The sequence below is a fragment of the Anoplolepis gracilipes genome, chromosome 8, assembly GCF_047496725.1.
Source record: "Anoplolepis gracilipes chromosome 8, ASM4749672v1, whole genome shotgun sequence".
Taxonomy (NCBI): domain Eukaryota; kingdom Metazoa; phylum Arthropoda; class Insecta; order Hymenoptera; family Formicidae; genus Anoplolepis; species Anoplolepis gracilipes.
In genome coordinates this window covers 9275435-9296567 of record NC_132977.1, presented here as the reverse complement: position 1 = coordinate 9296567, position 21133 = coordinate 9275435, and the positions used below count along the sequence as shown (strand labels likewise).

The window sequence follows — 21133 nt, the reverse complement described above, 5'->3', positions numbered from 1 at the left end:
CAATTTTATACAATATGATCTGTTATGACATTCTAAATTATAATAATACTGGTATTAGGTTTTAGTATAAGTTATAAATAATTTATAGATAAGACTTTAGATTCTTGAGTTTATAGTACAAAAAATTAGTGTTTTGAAAAAATATATAAAATAAACTTTAATCTTAAAGCAAAATTTAGATTGCGTTCTGTATATATTTTTTCAATAAAAGAAAATTTATCTTGAAACAAAAATAAAAGTGGCAAATTCTTAGAAATGAGACTACTATTGAATATCTGAATGTCGTTCGAATCTTCCTCTAAAGCCGGTTTTACATTGGTTATATCATAGCGTCGTAAGTCGTTAGAAATTATCCAATCACAGTGTTGAATGTGAGAAGAATAATCGAATACGATTGGTTAATTTCTCACTGTTTACGACGCTACGATACGATTAATGTAAAACTGCCTTAAGATCCTCCATGTAGCGACATAATGTTTTGAAATGGTTTTTTGAACACACATGTGAATATAACCTATTTTATAATCTGTAATAATGTTTAAAAAATTGCAACCGCAATTATTTGATGTAAATAAAAAACCTGGTCAGCCAAAGAGACGAAAAAAAATCACGCTTATTTTTGATGAGGAAAAACGACGGTAATTATCTCTATTAGATATTCGTATAATTCACACAAGTAAATATATATTATAGATATATTATATTACATGTTTGTGCAATTACAGGGAATTTTTAGGAGGATTTCGTAAAAGAAAATTAGAACGGAAAAGAAAAGCTCAGGAACAGTTGCAAAAGCAACTGAAAGAAGAACAAAAGAGAATTAAACAAGAGGTAAATGTAAAATGTTTAAGCATTTTCTAAAAAAAATTACAGAAAATATAAATATATGTATTTTCATAGGCACAAGAACGTTACAAAAAATTATTTTCACATCGGAATGTCCCAGAATTAGAAGAATTATTATCTAAGCAAGAATATGATCTGGAAGGTCATACAGTCAGTATTTTGGAGTTAGATGTTGCAAATCTTGCAGAAGGAAGTAGATGGATAGGTGAAAATAAGATTGCAGAGAAAAAAGAAGAGGAAGAAGATAATGAAAGTGAGCATTCTGATAATGACGACGATCAAATTGTAGGAATGTCATTGAAAGAGGAAGAGAAGAAGCCAGTACAGCAAAAATCTAAGTCTGATAGTCAACAGATTAAATCTTCAAAAGAACTGCAACAGGAAATAAAGAAAGCAATGCTGAAACGAATTAAAAAAAGTAAGGCATTTCAACAAAAGCAGAGACTAGAACAACAGAAAAACAGAAAACAGAATAGACAAAAATTACACAATACTCAAAAGGTAGCGCACAAACATGGTAAACGAATTAAAAAGAAATCAAAATACTAGAATATTTGAAAAGTTTACTGAATACATAATTCTAAATAAATATATTTTGTAATAAACATTGTTTTTACATATATATAAATATACAAATTTATTACTTTTTCTTTTTCCCGTTATTTTTTAAGGCATATGGGCAAATATTCTTGTTGAGACATTCAGAACATTTTGGAAATCGAGGTAGACAAGTTTCTTGACCGAATCCTACGAGGAGATGATTTATTTTGTTCCACAAGGATTTAGGAAGCCAATCCTCTAGTTCGGTTCTCGTTCCCTCTGGTGTTTTAGTTGGTTTTTTCACCCATTCTAATCTGTTGCAAATTCTGTGAACATGTGTGTCTACACCAATACCAGACACTTCTCCCCATGCAATCTGCATACATAGATGACCCATTTTAGGTCCTACTCCTGGCAGCTCGCATAATTCCTTTATTGTTTTTGGAATATCACCATTATATTTATCAAGAAGAATAACTGATGTCTTTTTTATGTATTCCACCTTTCTCTATAAAAAAAAATAATATATACATTAATATAACAGGAGATTTAAGGAAAGTTAAATTCTAAAATTAATATTCAATAAACAGATATAACATAAATACCTTCCAAAACCCAACTGGATATATAAGTTTGCCTAGAACATCATCAGGAGTAGCTGCTATTATATCCGGTCTGCAACCATAAGTGTTAAGACGTTGCATAGCAGCATGTGTGACCTGATCCTTTGTTTGACTACTTAACATCAGAGCTATTAATGATTGATATCTGGATTCTGATGGACTGGCATTAGGATCTGTACATTTGTGACAACCCATGTCGTCGACTGGGGCTGTGTTATACTTCCTCATTTCTTTGACATTTTCCAAAATAGTCTCCCAATTCGGTGGCATCCATCGTTTCTCATCTTCGATGTTTTTCGAATTTGTCAATTGCTCTACATTCTCGTATTTTATTTCGCATTCTTCGGTTTTAACAGTTTCTAGCATCGACGATTCTTTGACATTTTGATTCTGTGTCTCGACAGCTGGTGGTACATTAATACCTTTAACTTTTATTTTATTTTCTGTGGCATCATATTCAATTTTGATCGGCGAACGTTTCTTCGATTTACCGGTTTTTGTAGATGTTCTCTCACCGGCAAAGTAAGGAGACGTTTTCTCCGAGGAAGTCGCGAGGGTTTTTCCCGAACGTAAGGCTCTCGAGGTCGAGATAACATCCAGTTTCAACCTCTTACTCATTTTATCCGACGAGACGTATCAATATTATACTTTTTTTTTTTCACGCGGTAAAAGAGACGCAAGAGGCGATGAAGTGTTTAGTTTTTGCGGTATTCATGCATAGTACGCGTTAAAGATTGCACGCGCACGCGCTAACTCTATGTGGTTCATCTCCTTCATAACCTGATCTAAAATCTGTCAAAAGTCTACTAGTAAATGTGCTAATTGTAAGTAATTCATTTAAGTTGAAAGCACCTTCAAAAAATAAAAAAAAAAAAAAAATAAAAAAAAAAAAAGAAAAAGCTGCGAAATACTTAATTATATAAAATATATGCATCAAATAAATTCTGTTGATTCCATCTATATCGAATGTGTTCAAAACATCAATCGAAAGATTCAAGAATGAAGCACTTCTACGTTTTCTATTTATTTTTAACGCGTATTGTGTAAATATTAATTAATAAGAAAAAATTAATTGTCCTTATCATGTCTCTCTTGTAGGAGTCAAAGTGTTAAATTTCATTGATTTTTTTTTCAAGATTCTTGATGTAAGTGGCGATTTGTGCAGCAAGTGACGAGATGCTATCGCGACGTGTTATTATTTATTTATTACACGTGTGATTAAAGCGGATGAAGTTTCATTAATCATGAGCGCGCAGAATCAATTACCAAATCTCGACAAGATCTTTCGAGATGACGATGAGCCTGACTTTGTAGCTTCAGGAGGGTATGTATATATATATATATTGTGTGTTGATATAACACAACATAAACGCAAAATTACATTGGGCTTTTTTAAATTTTAACGATTTAATTTAACAATAATGTCTGATAGTTACATTTTGTCTTTTCCTTCTCATTTCCTAAAGTCTGAGCACATTTATTTTAATCATAGAAGAAAATATGGAACTAAAACAAATAAATTATTTATTGTTATTGATTATTGTTCTATTTAATTTTCATATTTGCAAATATTTAATAATAAATGCTTATGTTTTATTATTATGTTATATTATTATCTGAAAATAATGTTAAATTGTTTTTTTCTTAATCTTATTTTTATCTTTTATAAAATAAAACAATCTTTTTATTGTATTTTTAGGTCTAATCTAGCTGCCATTTTTGGGTTACAATCAAAACTTGCTGATCCTTATTCCACTAAACAAGCTCCTAAAAAGAATATCACTCGATACAATATACAGCAAACTATACCATCTTCCAAGACAGAAATTCTAATAGCCAAAGCTGTACATGCTTTTAAATTGTAATTATATCAAACTGTTAATAATACTACTTATTCTTTTAATCGATATAATATGGATACATACATATGATTATAATATTATCTATAATGATACTATTTTATGAATTACAATTAATAATATAATTAAATTTCAGACAAAATGGCCAATATGCTTCTGTTGGGAAGCTTGGTATAGCATTGACAGGCAATGTAGCAACGAAGCTATATCAGATAATTTTATACAAGACTAAACAAGAATATGTATCTGTCGCTACAGTGACGCGCGATTTTTTGTATACTGTACAAGCAAACAATTATGCCAGTTATTATGATAATAACAACGAGAATTGGTCCATTTTATTCGAGAATAATAATGAGAGCTATCTAGAGTTTGCAACAGAAGTAGGACTAGCACGTTATTTTGCAGTACAAGAGAGAGGAGAGAATGTGATTCATCAAGATTTAGCACCAGCAAATAATAAAGATATGATCGCGAAAGAAGGAGACAATATATGTATCAAATATTTTGTGGCAACTGATATAGTACAACCTTTTAAGACAAATTTTGTAATGTCGCAAATGATGACTGTAGAAATATCAACAGATGACAATTGGGAGAGAGTTCTTCTGGGTACTGGCAAAGGCTTGAAAAGAGTTTTGTTTTTACCTCCTAGCAAACAGGTAATTCAACAAATTTCTGTGGAATACTATATGTAGCAATGTTGTCCATTAAATAGGTTTACATAGATTAGTTTAGGTCCTGGATTTCCCAAAGAGAGAGATATTATGCTGATAATAGAGATAATCGATATACGAATACCGGAAGAAAATCTGGCCACATCTAAAATTTCAACAAGTGGAAAAGCTGCCATAATATCAAGGATGGCTAAAATGGGTCAGCCTATCTTGCCGAAGATGACTGCACTTTCCACTACTGATTCTGAAGATACTGAGGTATTCACATTTCTATTTTGTATTGCTCAATTATTCATTACATTTATTACATACCTATTTTTTGAATAGAAGTTACAATATATTATTTCTTAATTTGAAAGATAAAATATTATTAATTTTGCAGGATGATGTACCTCATAAATCTCCTCGTCAGAAAAGGGTTTGTCACAATTTACAAATTTTTTTTTACGAAAGATGGAATCTAAATCTTGTTAAAATATTACATATTCTATTAGATCGAGCAATCAGAAGGAATTTCGCAAAAGAAGAATTTGTTGCGCGAGTCGGAAGAAAAGAAAATCACTCACAAAGTTGTAGAGCCAAAAATTGAAGTGCCTTCTGTAAACTCTAGTACTTATAAGCCAGTAGTTGCTACATCCTCATTGACGCCGCAGTGGCCTCCCCCATATTTTGCGGTATGTAGTTCTATTGTATATTCAATAGATGTATCTATGTGAAGTGAATAAAACACAGTAAAAAATTATAGGGACATTATGTAACAATGGACAATCAGATGTATCCCGTATCGCAGACTGTAAATCGTACAATACCAGCCACTCTAGATCCCGGAATCAATATGTTGTTATCGGAAACAAGGATAACAAATGCAGAAATACGAATGGGAATGTCCAAGATATCTGACAATGTTCAGAAATTATTGGATAAGGTATGTATAGATAATGAGAAGATAACACATCAATTATAAAATTGTTATATGTACATAGTTCCATGTACTTGAGCTTCAAAATGCAACAACTCCTACAAGTGATAAAACAACTTTGGATGCCTCTTGGAAAATGTTTTTAGCTCTTAATGCATCTCAAGCAGGAGTAAAGGAAAATGAATTATCAAAGAATACTGATAAAAATATATCAGATGAGAAAATTTTTGAAGCACAGAGCAAAATAAGTGCTTTGGAAAATAATTTAAAAAAATCAGAAGGTATATGTAACGATTATCTGAGATAATGGAAATAATATTTAAGTAATAATATTATGTCAGTCATGTGTATATAATTTATATAAGTTTAATAAAATTGAATTATTATAGAGGAGAACGAATCATTGCTGCAAATTAATAAGGATGTGAACAGAAAGCTTCAAGAATTGGAAACAAAACTAAGTAATGCAAATGATGAATTGAAAAAAACTAAAGAAGCCTTAGAAGCAGCTAAAAATACAATTAAAGAATGTAAAGAAAAAAATGTTAGTTTAGAAACTAGACTTTCTAATAAAGAACACATTTTCCAAGCTGATTCAACAATTTTCAGAGAAAAAGATGTAATGCTAATAATAAATTCTGTAAATTGCACATTATTTTTAATCAATTCATTGATATGTTATTTACTTAATTTGCAGATTGAGAAAAAAAACAAAGAAATTAAGCAAATAATGAACAAAACGTATCATACGTTATCAGAAAGATTTGCGGATGAATCATGTTCTGAACTATCCTTTGATTATGTAAAGTCAACTATTGCCAGCACAATAAAGGTATAAAAAAAATAATCTAATATCAATATAATATTTATTATAGTACTATGTTAATATATTCTAATCAAAAGTTTGTGTTTAGCATATTACTTTACAAGTACTGTATGAAGACTCTGATGAAGAAGACGCAGAATCTAAGATAAATAAGAATACAAATTCCACAATTAAAACTGTTGATCAACAACAAACTGAAGAACAAACAGAGAGGTTGACGTTAAATGCACCTAGTGATAACGATTTTTCGATAAAACGAACAGAAACTTCAAGATTAACCACGGTATATATAATTAATATTAAAAAATTTATATGTACATTTCTATGAAAATGGATTCCTGAAAAAAGTAATTATTTTTTGTTTTATTTTCAGGTCATGCCTGTATTTGAAAATGAACCGCCACCTGTTCCACTCAATGATATTGATGAAGTTAATAGCGACTAATTGGTTGATTTCAATACTGATTTTTTAATTTGTTAATATATATATATATATATATATATATATATATATATATATATATATCTTTTATCTTTAGTATATACATGTTTCTATATATAGATATTTTTTTTTAAATACATACTTTCCATATATATTTCTTTATGTTATTAAATCCAAATAAGAATAATAAAATTTTTGTATATTATATAAGTTAGATAATATTCTAAAATTTAATAAAAGATATTTTTATTATTAATATATTCTGCAATTATTTTTCTTTTTGGCGTATTTATCCTAATAGTAATAGTTACAGTAATAGTGATAGTATATAATTATACCATGTAAAATATGATTAAACAAGGGAAGAATAAATGATTTGTATTGTGAATTATGGAAATGTATAAAAATTTCAAAGATAAAAATAGGTAAAATTACAATAAATTATTTAAAAAAAATAAGTTTTTTTTATATATATTGTATTCACAAATTTTATGTAAAATTATTATTACTTATAGTTAAAAAATTGATATTTGCTACTATTGTTTGCTAATATAAGAAAGATCAATCTCTCCTTTAATATGTTTTGCCTGATCCATCAAATTTTTTATAGTTTTTGCCCTGTATAAGGAAAAAGAAAATAATTACTAATATTACATATAATAAATACTAATATTATATAGAATAATATATATTGAGAGGCAATATATATAATAATAATATAATAATATTACTCAAAGTTTCTTGAATCAACCTGTTTTTGAATCTGTAAAATATTCGAAATTTTTAACTATTGTTGTATTACTTACATTTCAGAAAGAGTATCCTGTATCGTTTTCTCTTGATTATGTGTAAAAACAATTTCTTTCCTTTGTCCATTAGTTTCGGAAGCGTCTGCATGTTTGATTTGCTGTACAGATTTTTCCTTAAGTTGTTTAAGTCGGTTCTGCATGTCGTTTATCTTTTTATCCATTTTCTCTAATTCTTTTGCCTCTGCTCGCTCGACAGCAGTCATTGACGGTTCCTTGTTATTTACCAATCTTAAAGCTTCCTCTGCTCTGAAAACACATAATAATTCGTATGAATTTTTCGCAACATATTAAAAGATTATTCTTAATTTACTTTGAACACGGATGTAACTATAGTTTTATAAAATTTTTGTGCTTGATTTTATAAAACTTTTTTGATATTATTTATGCATATGATTAAAGTATAATAAAAATACAGTACACTTACCTACGCGCCAATTCTTTCTGTTTATCATTGATATCTTCGTATCGTTCGGCTAAATGTTCGGCAGTGTGGCGCAATTCTTTTTTTGTTTCCATCAAAGTATCCAGTTCTTTTAACAGATGAGTTTTCAAAGCTTTCAGAGCGCGGACCTTTTTACTGATTTCTTCCCGAACTTTGTCGTGTTGGACAAAATGTTGAGTGCGAAAAATATTTGTGGCATGATACAAAAACTGCAAAAAAATTTAAACACTTTCGATTATTTTTTAATTATAATTTTTCTATTGCATATATATATATATATATATATATATATATAAATGGTTTTCTATTTTTGGAGCTCTACGAAATAAAATATCCTTAATGATCTTTATGAATAATAAAAATTTTGGCAATTATTACAATAAATTCGTGTAATATTCTGATTTATATTTATGGATTACTTACTTCTAGGGATTCGCTCAAGGACATCGAGCGAGATCCTATTTTCGTTATGGGTTGTGATACTTCGCGTCTTAGTAATCTTCTGATGTACATGTCGAACGGTTCCTTGTTCACCTTAAAGAGTCGATAATATATTTTATCCTTATTATAAATATTCTCACTAATTAAATTTAAAAAAAATAGTTTAAAAAGATTAAAATATTAAAAGATTAAAATGAAAATTATAAGAATAAAGTTGAAAAAACTCAAAATAAAAATACTGTTTAATGTAGTAATATATTAATAATTACCTTTTTCGTAATATTGGCAATAGGTTCTAATTGCTCGATTCTTGGGAGATAATAAAGATCTATAACGGAAAGATCGATTACGACGCCTGTGTGCAACAATGCAATTAAAACACAGGGTTCCTGAAGTAGACCGAAACCGAGTATCGGTGTAGCCTCATCTATGTTCGTGTGTTTTGTTCTTGTAGAGAATAGATATTGTAAAGTTGATTGGTTTGACAAAGATAGTAAATAATTATCACTGTTATCTAAAAAAAAAAAAATTTTTTTAGACAAAAAAATATCACAAAGAATATACTTGATAGAAAAGGAAATCAAACTCTCCAATTTTAATTTATTCATTAATTTTTAACAAAAAAAACCAAATTAATCAATCATCGTGTAAAAGAAATTTAAAAAATACAGACAATTTACTTAAATTTGCTTATTTAAAAATTTGGTACATCTTTACAAGATTTCTTTTCTTTATCTTCTCTTTATTACTCTTCTCTCAGTAATATATAAATGTACTTGCCATATATAAATTCCTCCAGTTGAGACACCATCGGTAAACTCACCATGTGAATCCCGGCATTATGAGAGCAAAAATATCTAACAAAAAATCAACAGTTAACTTTTGATTAATAAATAATGTATAGATGATGAAAATTGAATATTATGAATTATAAACATCTTATATTTATGATTTTTTTTTAAATACCTTGATTTGTTGCTTTTATCACAGTGAAGATGAATAGGGCAATTATATTTTTTATCGTCATCTGTGAAAAGAAGACCGAGCTCCAGTTCAACACATTCGTAAACGTAAAGTGCGTCGTCCGGAGTGTGAAGACTAAAGTTTGAGCCATACTGCGACCAAGTCTGATAAAGAGATAAGACATTTATTAAACTTTGTTATAAAATTTATATTCAGGATAAAAAAAAAAAAAATATATATATATATATATATATATATAGAGAGAGAGAGAGAGAGAGAGTTGCGACCAAGGAGAATACAGGTTAAAAAAATAACTTTAATAGGGAATACAATATACAACAAATATTCGCGAAGCTGTTAAAAGCGACTAAACTGCTTGACAGTTGACAGCTGATCTCTGAATCTCTGATCTAATTTTCATCGTTCTTGAAAGACTCACTCTGGCGACGATTTTCTTATTACCAGAACGAGCGGTATAACATCAGAACGTAACTATATATATTTAAATAATCAATGTTGTGCTAATTTCATTTATTCTTGATTTTATTAACGATATGTATAAAGAATATTAATAAAAATATCATATATATTATACATCTATATATATATTTATACGCATCAATATTTATTATACATTATTTATTATATTACGGCATACCTTTCTGTCGTCCTTGTCGTCCTCGTTGTCCAATATTTCGCGTAATAGTATCGCGTGATAAATCTTTCCAGTGCACATGGCGATGACCACTATCGGTGGGGTAGTTTGCAGGCACATGATAGAGCATGAATCTATTCCATAATTATCATCGGTCGACGGATACATAGACAACGAACCTAGCACCACTGGATTCTCATATCTGACAGAAAATATTATGTTATTTAGTTGATTAGTTTAATATTTTAATTTAAAGTTCGTTAATAGTTAATATTCTTTTGTTGCACAATTCAAGTAATAATATATTTAATATTTTATACATACTTTTCCAATAAGACGTTCCCACGAACGATCAGCACTTCACCGTTTCCACGAAGGACCAAGATCGGCCATTCGATCTGATTCCAATCGACGTCTTTTATCTAAAAATTAGTAAGAATATTTTCTTGAATCTCAATGTCGATATTAAATACAAAAAAGAATCTAAATTCTAAATTAATATCAACAATAATTTAAATTTGTCTTTTTCATAAAAGATCAAGAATATAAACTTTTTTTTTATGTACATATATTGGGTTTTTAATATTCAATATTCAAATTAAATTAATTCACGTACAAGGAAAAAAATATTGTTCAATTTCATCAAAAGCAAGCTTATATCACTATGATGTATATTTAACAATAAAATAGAAGATACTTAAATCCGTGATATTTAAATTCATATTCAAATAAATTATCATATTCTAGATATCTATTATTTTAAATCCTAATATTATCAAATTTCCAATGAAAAACCTCGCACATCACGAACAAGAAAAAGGAGTTTTAGAAAAAAGAGATATATTCTTTTTTGCAAATCTGTGATGAGTTTGTACCTTGTCAATGTTCTTGTCGGCAAACGTCTCTGGCTTTCTCAGGGTAGGAGTGGCGAAATCGAAATCTACCGCAGCCTCACCGAGGGATGCAAAATCCGGGATCTTCGAGGGCGAGCTCGATGGTGCACGGCCGACCTTCCAGTATTTTACGAGTCTGGGTGCACCGCCCAGGTCGCACTCGTACAAACTGCGGCAAAGTTAAGTGCAGCTTAAGGTCAATCCGACGACAGTTTTTTTTAAAGACGCTTTGGCGCGGCGCATAAAGTCTTCTAAAGTATAGTTTGTAAATGTTTTTCTTATTCTTAAGAACACCCCCCCCCCTCCCCTGTTCCATCATCTAACGCGAAAAGTTAAGAACGCGAGTTTAAGTTATGTCACGTTGTACTTTCGAAAGGAGTTTCACAGTTTTCTTGTAATTATAACGGCAGCTTTCGCGAGAAAGATATTGCTTTTGCGACTGAAAGATGAAATATTTTTGTTTTTTACAATATCGTACAGACATGCGTGTACGCTTAATTGACTAGATTGATGATAAGATGATAGATGATACTCGGCGAGTAATAACTATACGCAAGTTAAAATAAAAATATTTTCGTTGAATAACTTTGTACGAAAAAAACAGTCACATGATTTTTTTTAATTACCGAAAAGTGTTATCTGATGTCAAAACCAATAGATGTGAATCATTCGGAGAACCCGGATGCCATCGTGCTCGTTGAATTTCTGCGGTTGTTCCAAAAGCTCCAAAATTATGATTTCTGTAATTAGAAAATAAAAACAATGAGATATAGCAGGTCCAGCTTGCGATAGTTTTATAATTATATTATTTTATTATTATTTATTATAAAAATTGCTTCACTCTATTTGCAGTATTAGTTAATAATTATAATTAATACTATATACACAATTACTGCAATGTAAAATATAAGAAAAAGTTACTTGGTTTTTTTTTAAACTAAATCAGTATATGTTACTGATTATTTTATTCTCTTAAACTGAAGAATAAATGTCACTGATTAAAGCAGTGGTTATGGTAGTAAGATTTCGTAAACTAATAATCAAATTCAGATTATATGTACATGCCATACTTCTTAAGCTGGGATAAATTCAAAAATTAATAAGACTCTTTTTTAAATAAAATATATTGCTGAGAACTTATTATAAAATACATATGTAAGATGCGTTTTAAAATATCACTGATTGAAACAGCTACTACCGCTGATTCTTTCAATAATTCTTTCACTATTTGCAGCGTTACACTTATAAGTGAATAATAATTGAAACTGCTAACAGTTAGTGATAATATGTTAATTCCATTTAAGAGAGTATACTTTTAACACGCATATAGTATGCAATAAATATCTATTATTCGTCTGTAATGAATTTTAAAAATGATTAAAAGATAAATGTTGACTTTTTAAAGTTTGCTACAAATATTAAGCGAAAAAAAAAATTGCATAGAAATGCATGAACGTGAGATATCGATCCAAGCTGGATTCGCGCCTAAGCAAAGAGAGGCGCATTCGACCGTGCGGATGAGCATTAATGGCTTTATAATCTAATGAATTTTTAGGTTAAGCGTTGGGAAGGACGGGAAATCCAGATAGGTTTTTCCCCAGGATTTATTGCCGAGAAAGAAAAGACAGGGCGAGAGAGCGTCCGTCGCTTATCTTTCGCGTTTGTCGGTACCTTCCGACCGATGGGTAACAACCAAATTTATCCGCATCAAAGTAATAATAATTATTTTCCTTTGAAAAAAATATTCACATCTTGAATAGACTCTGTTTTTCGTCTAATTTTTTGGTATTTTTAATTTTAATTTTTTACTTTCAAAGAATGTTTTCAAAGCAACCCTCTTTTCAAATTACATCTTTATATACGCTTTTCGACGTCATTTTAAAAACATGCTTGTATTTTGAAACCTATTGTTCTCACAAAATGCTATCATTAGTTTTACGCATTGTTGAGATGATCTTTTGAATTAAGTGACTGTATGATCTCTTTCTTCAAAGAACATTATACTTTGCTTAGTTAGTCCGAATGTGTAGAATTCATAATCGCTTACGTAGACGCTATTATTTAATTCACTCATTTATGGAAAAAAAAAAAAAAAAAAAAAAAATACGTAATTCGTCTCGGAATCTTAAGTAAGGGCGGATGGAGAAAGCGGCCGCTGCGGGAGGAACAGCAGTGACTTAAACGCAATAACGAATAATATGGCAGGGAAGTTCCTAGAGAATAAAATGATACGACATACCGCGTAAGATCTCTACTTTGAAGTCAGGTCTGTGCCGTTCTTTGTACAAATTGCGAGAAAAGCGCAGCGCAAAAAGCGCGTCTACCGCCACCGAGGTTAATACGTTTACGTAGGGAAATTATTTTTAATTTTTCTAGACGTGCCTCGGACGGAGAAAGAAGGAGAGAGAAAAGGTGAGGTCGGGACATGAGGGTGTGGCAGAATGCGCGGCACTGCCGTGTAAGAATTTCTTAATTACATTCGAGCAGCTGCACGGCCTCTCATTCTTTCGCGTTTCGGCGAAAAATTTCCGGTAAGTCGCGATCGCGATACCAGGTCAAGAATTCGTGCTTTATTAGATGCTTCGGCCTTGATTTAAGAACGTTCAACAGATTGCTTCAATCTTTTCTTCATTGCCTCGATCGCGAATATTCTATGCATCTCTTGTTTCAACATAAGTTAATTTCCCAATCTATTTTTATACAATCATCTTTTTTTTTTTTTTAACGCAATAAACACTCATCAATGACGTCCTGAATTGTATAAAAATTGAAATCCCGCTTTTATTTCAATATATAAAAAAAAAAAAAAAAAAAAAAAAAAAACAATAGTGTTAAACTGTTAAATTGATTTTATATTTTATATTTTTATTAATTTCATATTTTTATTTATATATTACTTTCACAAATGTGCGTAATATTAGAATCTTAGACAGTAACATATTTACTTTATTTAATAATATAAATGACCTGAAATGGATATTTATGTGATACACTCTCTTCGAATCTTTTTTCGGTGGCAGTGTCAACGAATATCGAATACACAATGGGGTTTGCGAGCGCCCTTAAATGCGTTGGTCCTGTTGCCATTCATTTTATTTAGGAATATTCAACGCCATCGAACGCAGCATCTCCGCGGGCACCACACCGCGGTAATCAAGACAGCTTAATACCTATCAGAAATACGCCGGCGAAAGGGTAGGCATAAATTCTGATAATTTTGAAATTGTGACAGAACGAAGAAAAATTCTCTGGAGAGGTCGTGGTGAAAAGTGCGAATAAATCGTTGCGTATGCCTTTGTCAACGAAACGGCGGCGAGTCAGGCGGACACAGGAGGGTTGGAACTCGCTGGGGTGAGAGTCAACCACCGCCGCCACCACCACCACCACCACCACCACCACCACCAGCGTCACCATCACCATCACTGTGTCTGGCCCCTTTTTTTCGTCCTATCTCTCTCTATCTCTTCTATGTGTCCTATCCCCCTTCCCTCGTCTCTCTTCCAACCCTTCCGTTCTCTCTCTCTCTTTCTCTCTTCGCCGGTGCGTGCGTACATTTTTATCAATTATTAAGAACTCCTGGCGTGCGCTTGTGCTGGTGGCCGTGTCGCCGTTCTGTGCGGGACGTATGTACTAACGGGGTGTATAACTCGGAGAACGTTGTGTGCCGGTGATACCCGATGCCCACTGTCTTTTTCTCTCCGGCACGCCGGACCTTTTGCTCACTTTTTCTGGCATGCCGCGGACATTAATAACGGCCACGGGCTAACCACCGCCGTCAACCCCCTTGCCAACGTTACCGTGTCCACAGCCGCGGAAAGTGCGAGAGTAATAATAAAATATACGAAATGTAGGCGAGAGTATCTCGTTGTGCGAGCGAGCGAGCGAGCGGACGGGCGGGCAGCCACCGCGCCGAGGCCGACAAAACAAACGTCGCGACGTTACGGTGTACCTTTCATTGTCCGCGAAAAGGTACGCGGATCTCCTCGCGTTATAATAATTTAGAGCGACGCTGTGCGAGCCGCGCTGCGGGCCCTGATTTTAGCTTAATAGAACGCCGGCCTGTAGATTCGGCCGGGGCTGGCTTGCTGCGTTAGCTTGGCGTGTTTCTCGCGAGATTGTCATTATTCTCGCAGAGACCGGACAATTTCAGCCTACCGTGGCGTGGACGCGAAATTATCATGATTTGTTTCAGAGATATAAAGATTCAGGGTATACAAATTTAATTCTTGGAGGATTGATATATGTATATACAAATAATAATGTTCACAATAGCTGCTTACTTAATTTTTACAATTCATGTATACATAAATATCTAATGAAAATGTACACTTTCTCATTACATTTAAATGGTTCCTTCATATCAAATAAATTTCTGTTCTATTCATTTAATAGAAAAGAGATAAGACAGCTGTGTGAATGATTACATCGGGCAATGTGAATTTTGACAGTTAAATAAATGTATATGATATACATTGGGCAATTTTTAACCTACTTGTACGTCTCGTTTAAAGTAGAGTTGCGTAATGTTTTAGCTGTCACGTGGCTTTTACATCGAAGTACATTCTTTATACAGCGATTATGTACTTCGAACCCCCGCGGGGACAACCTTCAGCTTAATTCTGCTCGACATGCCCATAACGGGCGTAATATCGTTCAGTTACTTGGAATATTTTTATTACATCCTCGTAAAAGCGCGGCGCGTGAGGAAAGGGGCGGCTAAGACTAAGACAGAGGCAGAGTTGGCAGGCTTCCGGGATCTGCCGGGCTATGCTCACGATATAACGAGAGCCATTATGATAAGCGGATGCATAGATTAGACATTACTCGTTAACCCGCCTGTGCACGACGCTCGAAACTCCAAAGACATCGCCTCGCGCTATCAAAAGAGCTCGACGAGAAATTGATAACGATCGTGATAGTCCTAATTAGGGTTTGTATTATAAATTCGATTTTTTAACATATAATATACGCAACTCTACTTTAAACGAGACGTACAAGTAGGTTAAAAATTGCCCAATGTATATCACATACATTTATTTAACTGTCAAAATTCACATTGCCCGATGTAATCATTCACACAGCTGTCTTATATCTTTTCTATTAAATGAATAGAACAGGAATTTATTTGATATAAAGGAACCATTTAAATGTAATGAGAAAGTGTACATTTTCATTAGATATTTATGTATACATGAATTGTAAAAATTAAGTAAGCAGCTACTGTGAACATTATTATTTGTATAAATATGGGACCAAACAGTTGTGTAATAAATTAACATATATTATAATATTTATATTATATAGATTATAATTATTATATCAAATATTGTATATTTTTTTCGAAAAAATATATATTTATATTATAATATTTTTGATATATGATATATAATGTCGAGTGTATTGATTTAATTATAAACGTATAATGGTACGATAGATCTTTATCAGAATCCTTTGTTGAACGATTAATTAATCGATCCACGATTTCGACTCTTTTGTTGACCACACCTAATTTGGCTCATCGGTACTCGTTACAACAGCAAACTGCCACATTACACAACGGAAGTTCTCTCATCCTGAAAGAGGACGGAAGACGCCCCCTTTCGCTCGTCCGAGGGCGCGGGGGCGGCCCATAAAATCGGGATGTTGCGCAAAATATAACGACCGACGTTCTCCTGGCGCTGGCTGACGCTCCCATCGTAATTCATTCCCGACTCTCGCTTGCCTTCGCCTTCCCGACGACACCTGCGTCGGCAACTAAGCCCGTTAATTCTCGACGCCGCGGCGCGACGCGGCCCGTCTCTCCATCGCCCTGCCATCGGCTCTCGTCGGGAAACCCGGCTTCCCGGTTGCGCCATCCTGACACGTTCCGGTTCTCGATCTTTGCCGGTGCTTACCCTTGTAGATAGTGCGCTGTATTCGCCCCCACCCCCCGACCCCTCTCCCCCTCGTTCCCCCCGATGACATGGGTGTCGAGTCTCGTTGAGTATTTCGTAGTGGTACATAGCGTGCATGTCATATACGTGGCGTAGGATAATTAAACAATGTAATGGTACATGTAATAGAGTACGTGTAAAATAAATATTGAATAATTGAAGAAATTATTTGAAAGGGATTAAGCTCTCTCATTTTCTCCTTCTCTCTCTCTCTCTCTCTTTCTCAAAAGAACTGCATTGATTATAAAAATTACGATGATTTTATACTAGATGTTCAAAAGTAGAATGTAAAAAAAATTGTCGGGATAATAGAAGAGAAAATGTACTTGTTGCTTTTTTTTAAACTATTTAGAAAAAAAGAAGAAAGAGAGAGAGAGAGAGAGAGAGAGAGAGAGAGAAAGAGAGAGAGAGAAAAGAAATAACTTGGAAAATGTTAGTAGAAATTAATAAATAATTTTTAAAAATGAAAACTTAGACAATAAACTAATTTTTTATACGCTATTCGACTAAATTATTTAACTTCGCTAATTATTATTTTTAGCTTTCTTTTTTAAACTTTTAATAGAACTTTTGTGCAATATTAATTTAACATAAAAATTTAGATCACACGTAAAGGATTAAAATAAGTTCAGTGTTCATTTTTTTATAGCTGAAAAGGAGAATGAACGAATCCGACCGTGATATTGACTGTGTCATGCAGACACGTGTCTTTGGACATGAAATGCTCGAAACGGACGTAGGTAGGTAGGTAGGTAGGTAGGTAGGTAGATAGGTAGATAGGTAGATAGGTAGGTAGGTAGGTAGGTAGGTAGGTAGGTAGGTAGGTAGGTAGGTAGGTAGGTAGATAGGTAGGTAGGTAGGTAGGTAGGTAAGCGACGTGGCTACAACGGAAAACGGCAAACAAAGGATACCGAGTCCGTAGTGCGAGAACAGGAGTGTCCGGGCACCCCAGACTGTCGCGTGGGTGCCCGTGGCTAGCGCACGTACCGCTGTAATTAAAAGAACCGACAGATGTGTCTTTCTCTCTCTTTCTTTCTTTCACCGTCGGCTTTTATTTCGTTACGTGAAACGACGACGACGACGACGACGTCGACGACGATGACGTCGACGACGGCTGAAACGCGTCGCGCGTATTTAAATTCTCTGCTGCGGCACGACACTCGGAATTCTTTGATTAGACGAAGGTACCTGCGACGTGGGTAGATGAATGCACGAGTCTGCATATCATTGGTATCATGATAATTGAGTAAATCGGGATTCAAATCATGTGCACGAGAGATCTATCATCTTTTTGTCAGGAGGACTTGTACATAAATTATAGAAGACTTATTCATTAATTAAGAAAATTCTTACCCATTAAATTTTATTTTTTGACGCTTTGTTGAAAAGACGATAATATGATTTGCAAATATGATTTACATATCATCGATATAGTTCTCTTGAAAATTATAATTTTATCGAAATTTCTAACCGAAGTCTGCAGACTATATTTCATATAAATATATTTGAGAATTTTTATTTAATTCGAAAATCAATAATTGTGATTGAATGTTGATAAATAATGATGGCTAGTTTTAATTGTTTGATAAAAATACATAAAAGTCCTGAAAAAAAAAAAAAAAAAAAAAAAATAAAATAAAATAAATATCTTTACGATCGAGTGTAAAGACGACGCGACAGATAAACGAATACTCTCGTTCGTATCGCGAACAAATAGTCCGATTATACAGCGTAATGGCGAGCTTTTTAATTCCGCGCGATCTCTCGTAATTTAACTCTTTCGTTAACGCTGATTCGACGAGAAATATCGTTCGGCCAGCAATAAAGTTTCAGACCGCGCCGGCCTGATAAAGCGCGACACACGTAAACCGTAAAACGGCTTATACGCTTTTTCCTCGGCGTGCCGACATTTTTCAAAAGGCGCGGATATCATCGGGGACCATCTAAATCATCCCGCGCGCGAGTACAACGCGACCCTATGCTCGGCCTCCGCAAACAACCCCTCTCGTGTCCATTCTCCCTCCCCCTCCCCGTCAATCCCACACTCGCCACGAAAACACCGGCAAGCCGGTGATTTTCGTTAGTGCTTGCTCATCGAAAAAAAGTAGAAAAACGAGGGTAGATTCGAAGTGTGGAGGCGCGCGGAGGAGAGTGTAGGTGTCGTGTGTTTGGAGACGAGTCTCTTTCTCTTTCTCTCTTTGCATGTTGCACGTGTATATGTGTGTGTGTGTGTGTGTGTGCAGCACCGCGTGTGGTCGACCGAGATTAGCTTCGGGTTTATATCGGGATTACATATGTAAAACCATTAGGTTAAATCATTTTTTAAATAAATGCACATGGCCCCCTCTCCGCTTTTCCCCCTCCCCCCGAGAGCCAGCGGCCCGGGTCAGATAGGAGAACGATTCGCGCGCGTTCGCGTAGGTGGGTAGAAAAGGGAGGAGGGAGAGGAGTGATTCACCCCCCCGTGGGTGAAATATTCCGTAGCACGTTCAACATATGCTCGAGAAACTCTCTCCAGCGCGCGATTGACCGCTTCTGCAACCGGTGTCCCGTGGAATTTCCGCGTTTGGAAATAAATGAGCTTGCACGCGTGACAGATTAGCCAGTGAACTTCATGGCGCATCGTAAATCTATCTTCTTTATTGTTTGTCTTTCGGTCAGAAGCAAAGGTTTCAAGTAAATATCGGAATATATGTATCTAAGTTCAGCAAATGGCGTTTTTTTTTTTGCTCTCATACTTGTACCTAAAATAGCTCACTCAATGGCTGATAGTTTTTGAATCAGTTTGCACTTCTGCATTACAAGTTTGAATAATCTTGAACGATTCTACCATATATTGATATTTTTAAATTTGGTTCAATTCTAATTTTTTGACATTCTGTTACACGTGTAAATGACAATTTTAGATTTTGTAGCACGTCCAACATACTAACTATGGAAATCTATGTTAGCCTGAAAAGTAATGTTTCCACTTCGATTTACGTCTGATCAGTTATAGCTTTATCTACTAGTATAATATATTTAAGTTCATTTTCATCTATTACTAATTACCATTTTGAAATCTACTTATTATCTAGTATCTATTTAGTGATTTCTTTTGTAAATTACCATATATGGATAATATTTAATATATATATATATATATATATATATATATATATATATATATATATATATAAATATATAAATCAATTTATATTTAATTTTAAAGTACCGCGTCAACGCGCAGTTCAAAGTGTAGTATAAAGCTGAATATTTTTCGGCTGTGATATAAAACCGCAATCTGGCAGTTACATCGTGCAAACAGTAACTCGCGATACGATGGTTTTTAATATAAATTTTGAGGAATGTGTGGTCGTGTGGAAGATATAAAATAGTCGCCGGCATGTGTTCACACATCCACTCTTGCGCCGCCATAAACATTACGTGCCCAGACAAATATTTCTTTCACACCAAACGCTATGTGATCCTGCATTTTTTGTTCGATCTAGAAGATATAAATTCAATTCACCGTGTACGTACCGCGGCGATATCACCAGAGTTTGCGGTTTTATCATTTGTTGCCAACGCGTCGTAAAGATAATCGGGGCAATAAATCTCGAGATAATACGAGAATGAACGATGCTTCATCATAATGCGTACGATAATTCGTTTCTTAAAATTGTTAAAGAGTCTTGAATTATAGAAATAATAAAAAAAATTATTATTATTTACATTTATTTTTAATATACTTTTATACATATATTTTATGTATCTTATAATTATATGAGATTTATCTATTGCAGCTTTATGAAAAAATTCGATAATTATAATTATCCTTCTGCTATATTCTTGCAATAATTAGACGGAAAAATAATCTGTAATAATAATATTATACATTTTGTATTTCTTAGATTGCTATATGTATACTATGAGAATATCTTAATAATAAAATTATGATCAGGAAATATTTGTACCTAATTACACATCTGTGTCAATTATTTATTACTTATTGTCTATTATCTATTTTTTGCTGCCATGATTCACTTGATCACGGAGCTCGGAATCTGAGAGCTCGCAGATGAAGAGCAGACATTAGAAGTTTACGAGGCGAATTTTCCGTAGGACGGTTCGAAGAGACGCTCGCGGTGCTGGCGAGTGGATTGGGTAAAGGTTGGCGGAGAAGATGAGGGGGTTGGTTATAAGAGGTGAGAATTATTCATAAACGTAGGCTGACTTTTAGTGGAGGAGAAGGGAGGGCGAGTAGGAGTGAGAGAAGAAACGAC

The 21133-nt window shown here is 33.4% G+C and overlaps 4 protein-coding genes across 8 annotated transcripts in view; 2 read left to right on the top strand and 2 right to left on the bottom strand.

Annotated features, from left to right (window-relative positions):
* Positions 1-471: 471 nt before the first annotated feature.
* Positions 472-1395, top strand: Vito (nucleolar protein viriato). Its single transcript, XM_072897815.1, has 3 exons — positions 472-638; positions 726-831; positions 901-1395. The coding sequence occupies exons 1-3, from the start codon at positions 535-537 to the stop codon at positions 1393-1395; spliced, it is 705 nt and encodes a 234-aa protein (XP_072753916.1). The 5' UTR covers positions 472-534.
* On the bottom strand, positions 1390-2627 carry Nthl1 (Nth-like DNA glycosylase 1). The gene is made up of 2 exons (XM_072897814.1): positions 1992-2627; positions 1390-1894 (listed from the first exon to the last, which is right to left on the bottom strand). Exons 1-2 carry the CDS (start codon positions 2625-2627, stop codon positions 1487-1489), a joined length of 1044 nt encoding a protein of 347 aa, XP_072753915.1. The 3' UTR covers positions 1390-1486.
* Positions 2628-2696: 69 nt separating this feature from the next.
* LOC140668629 (FK506-binding protein 15) lies at positions 2697-6816 on the top strand. Of its 3 annotated transcripts, none has more exons than XM_072897813.1 (13): positions 2697-2833; positions 3146-3333; positions 3709-3870; positions 4005-4530; positions 4597-4803; positions 4928-4963; positions 5040-5219; positions 5291-5470; positions 5529-5745; positions 5854-6008; positions 6162-6296; positions 6379-6573; positions 6664-6816. In XM_072897813.1, the coding sequence occupies exons 2-13, from the start codon at positions 3254-3256 to the stop codon at positions 6733-6735; spliced, it is 2145 nt and encodes a 714-aa protein (XP_072753914.1). In that variant the 5' UTR covers positions 2697-2833; positions 3146-3253; the 3' UTR covers positions 6736-6816. The 3 variants fall into 3 exon arrangements, with proteins under 3 accessions (XP_072753914.1, XP_072753912.1, XP_072753913.1); XM_072897811.1 differs by having other exon boundaries at positions 5854-6083; XM_072897812.1 differs by lacking the exon at positions 2697-2833 and adding an exon at positions 2905-3052 and having other exon boundaries at positions 5854-6083.
* Positions 6817-7193: 377 nt separating this feature from the next.
* Positions 7194-21133, bottom strand: part of Mbo (nuclear pore complex protein Nup88) — a 65555-nt gene continuing 51615 nt past the window's right edge. For all 3 annotated transcript variants that reach the window (XM_072897603.1, XM_072897605.1, XM_072897604.1), the window contains exons 3-13: positions 11562-11675; positions 10918-11104; positions 10367-10464; positions 10046-10244; positions 9391-9551; positions 9205-9281; positions 8694-8938; positions 8407-8517; positions 7966-8192; positions 7539-7787; positions 7194-7350 (exon numbers count right to left, since the gene is read on the bottom strand). In XM_072897603.1, coding sequence (XP_072753704.1) covers positions 7269-7350; positions 7539-7787; positions 7966-8192; positions 8407-8517; positions 8694-8938; positions 9205-9281; positions 9391-9551; positions 10046-10244; positions 10367-10464; positions 10918-11104; positions 11562-11675 — 1750 coding nt within the window. In that variant the 3' untranslated portion in view covers positions 7194-7268. The remainder of the gene's footprint in view (positions 7351-7538; positions 7788-7965; positions 8193-8406; positions 8518-8693; positions 8939-9204; positions 9282-9390; positions 9552-10045; positions 10245-10366; positions 10465-10917; positions 11105-11561; positions 11676-21133) is intronic.

Excerpts from the sequence above, each read along its gene's own strand:
- Vito (XM_072897815.1), top strand. The coding sequence starts at position 535 with ATGTTTAAAAAATTGCAACCGCAATTATTTGATGTAAATAAAAAACCT. Across the intron at positions 639-725 it reads TTTGATGAGGAAAAACGACG|GGAATTTTTAGGAGGATTTC; the intron begins GTAATTATCTCT and ends GTGCAATTACAG. Across the intron at positions 832-900 it reads AAAAGAGAATTAAACAAGAG|GCACAAGAACGTTACAAAAA; the intron begins GTAAATGTAAAA and ends GTATTTTCATAG.
- Nthl1 (XM_072897814.1), bottom strand. The coding sequence starts at position 2,627 with ATGAGTAAGAGGTTGAAACTGGATGTTATCTCGACCTCGAGAGCCTTA. Across the intron at positions 1,895-1,991 it reads ATCCAGTTGGGTTTTGGAAG|AGAAAGGTGGAATACATAAA; the intron begins GTATTTATGTTA and ends TTTTTTTTATAG.
- LOC140668629 (XM_072897811.1), top strand. The coding sequence starts at position 3,254 with ATGAGCGCGCAGAATCAATTACCAAATCTCGACAAGATCTTTCGAGAT. Across the intron at positions 5,471-5,528 it reads TTCAGAAATTATTGGATAAG|TTCCATGTACTTGAGCTTCA; the intron begins GTATGTATAGAT and ends ATATGTACATAG. Across the intron at positions 6,084-6,161 it reads CAATTTTCAGAGAAAAAGAT|ATTGAGAAAAAAAACAAAGA; the intron begins GTAATGCTAATA and ends CTTAATTTGCAG.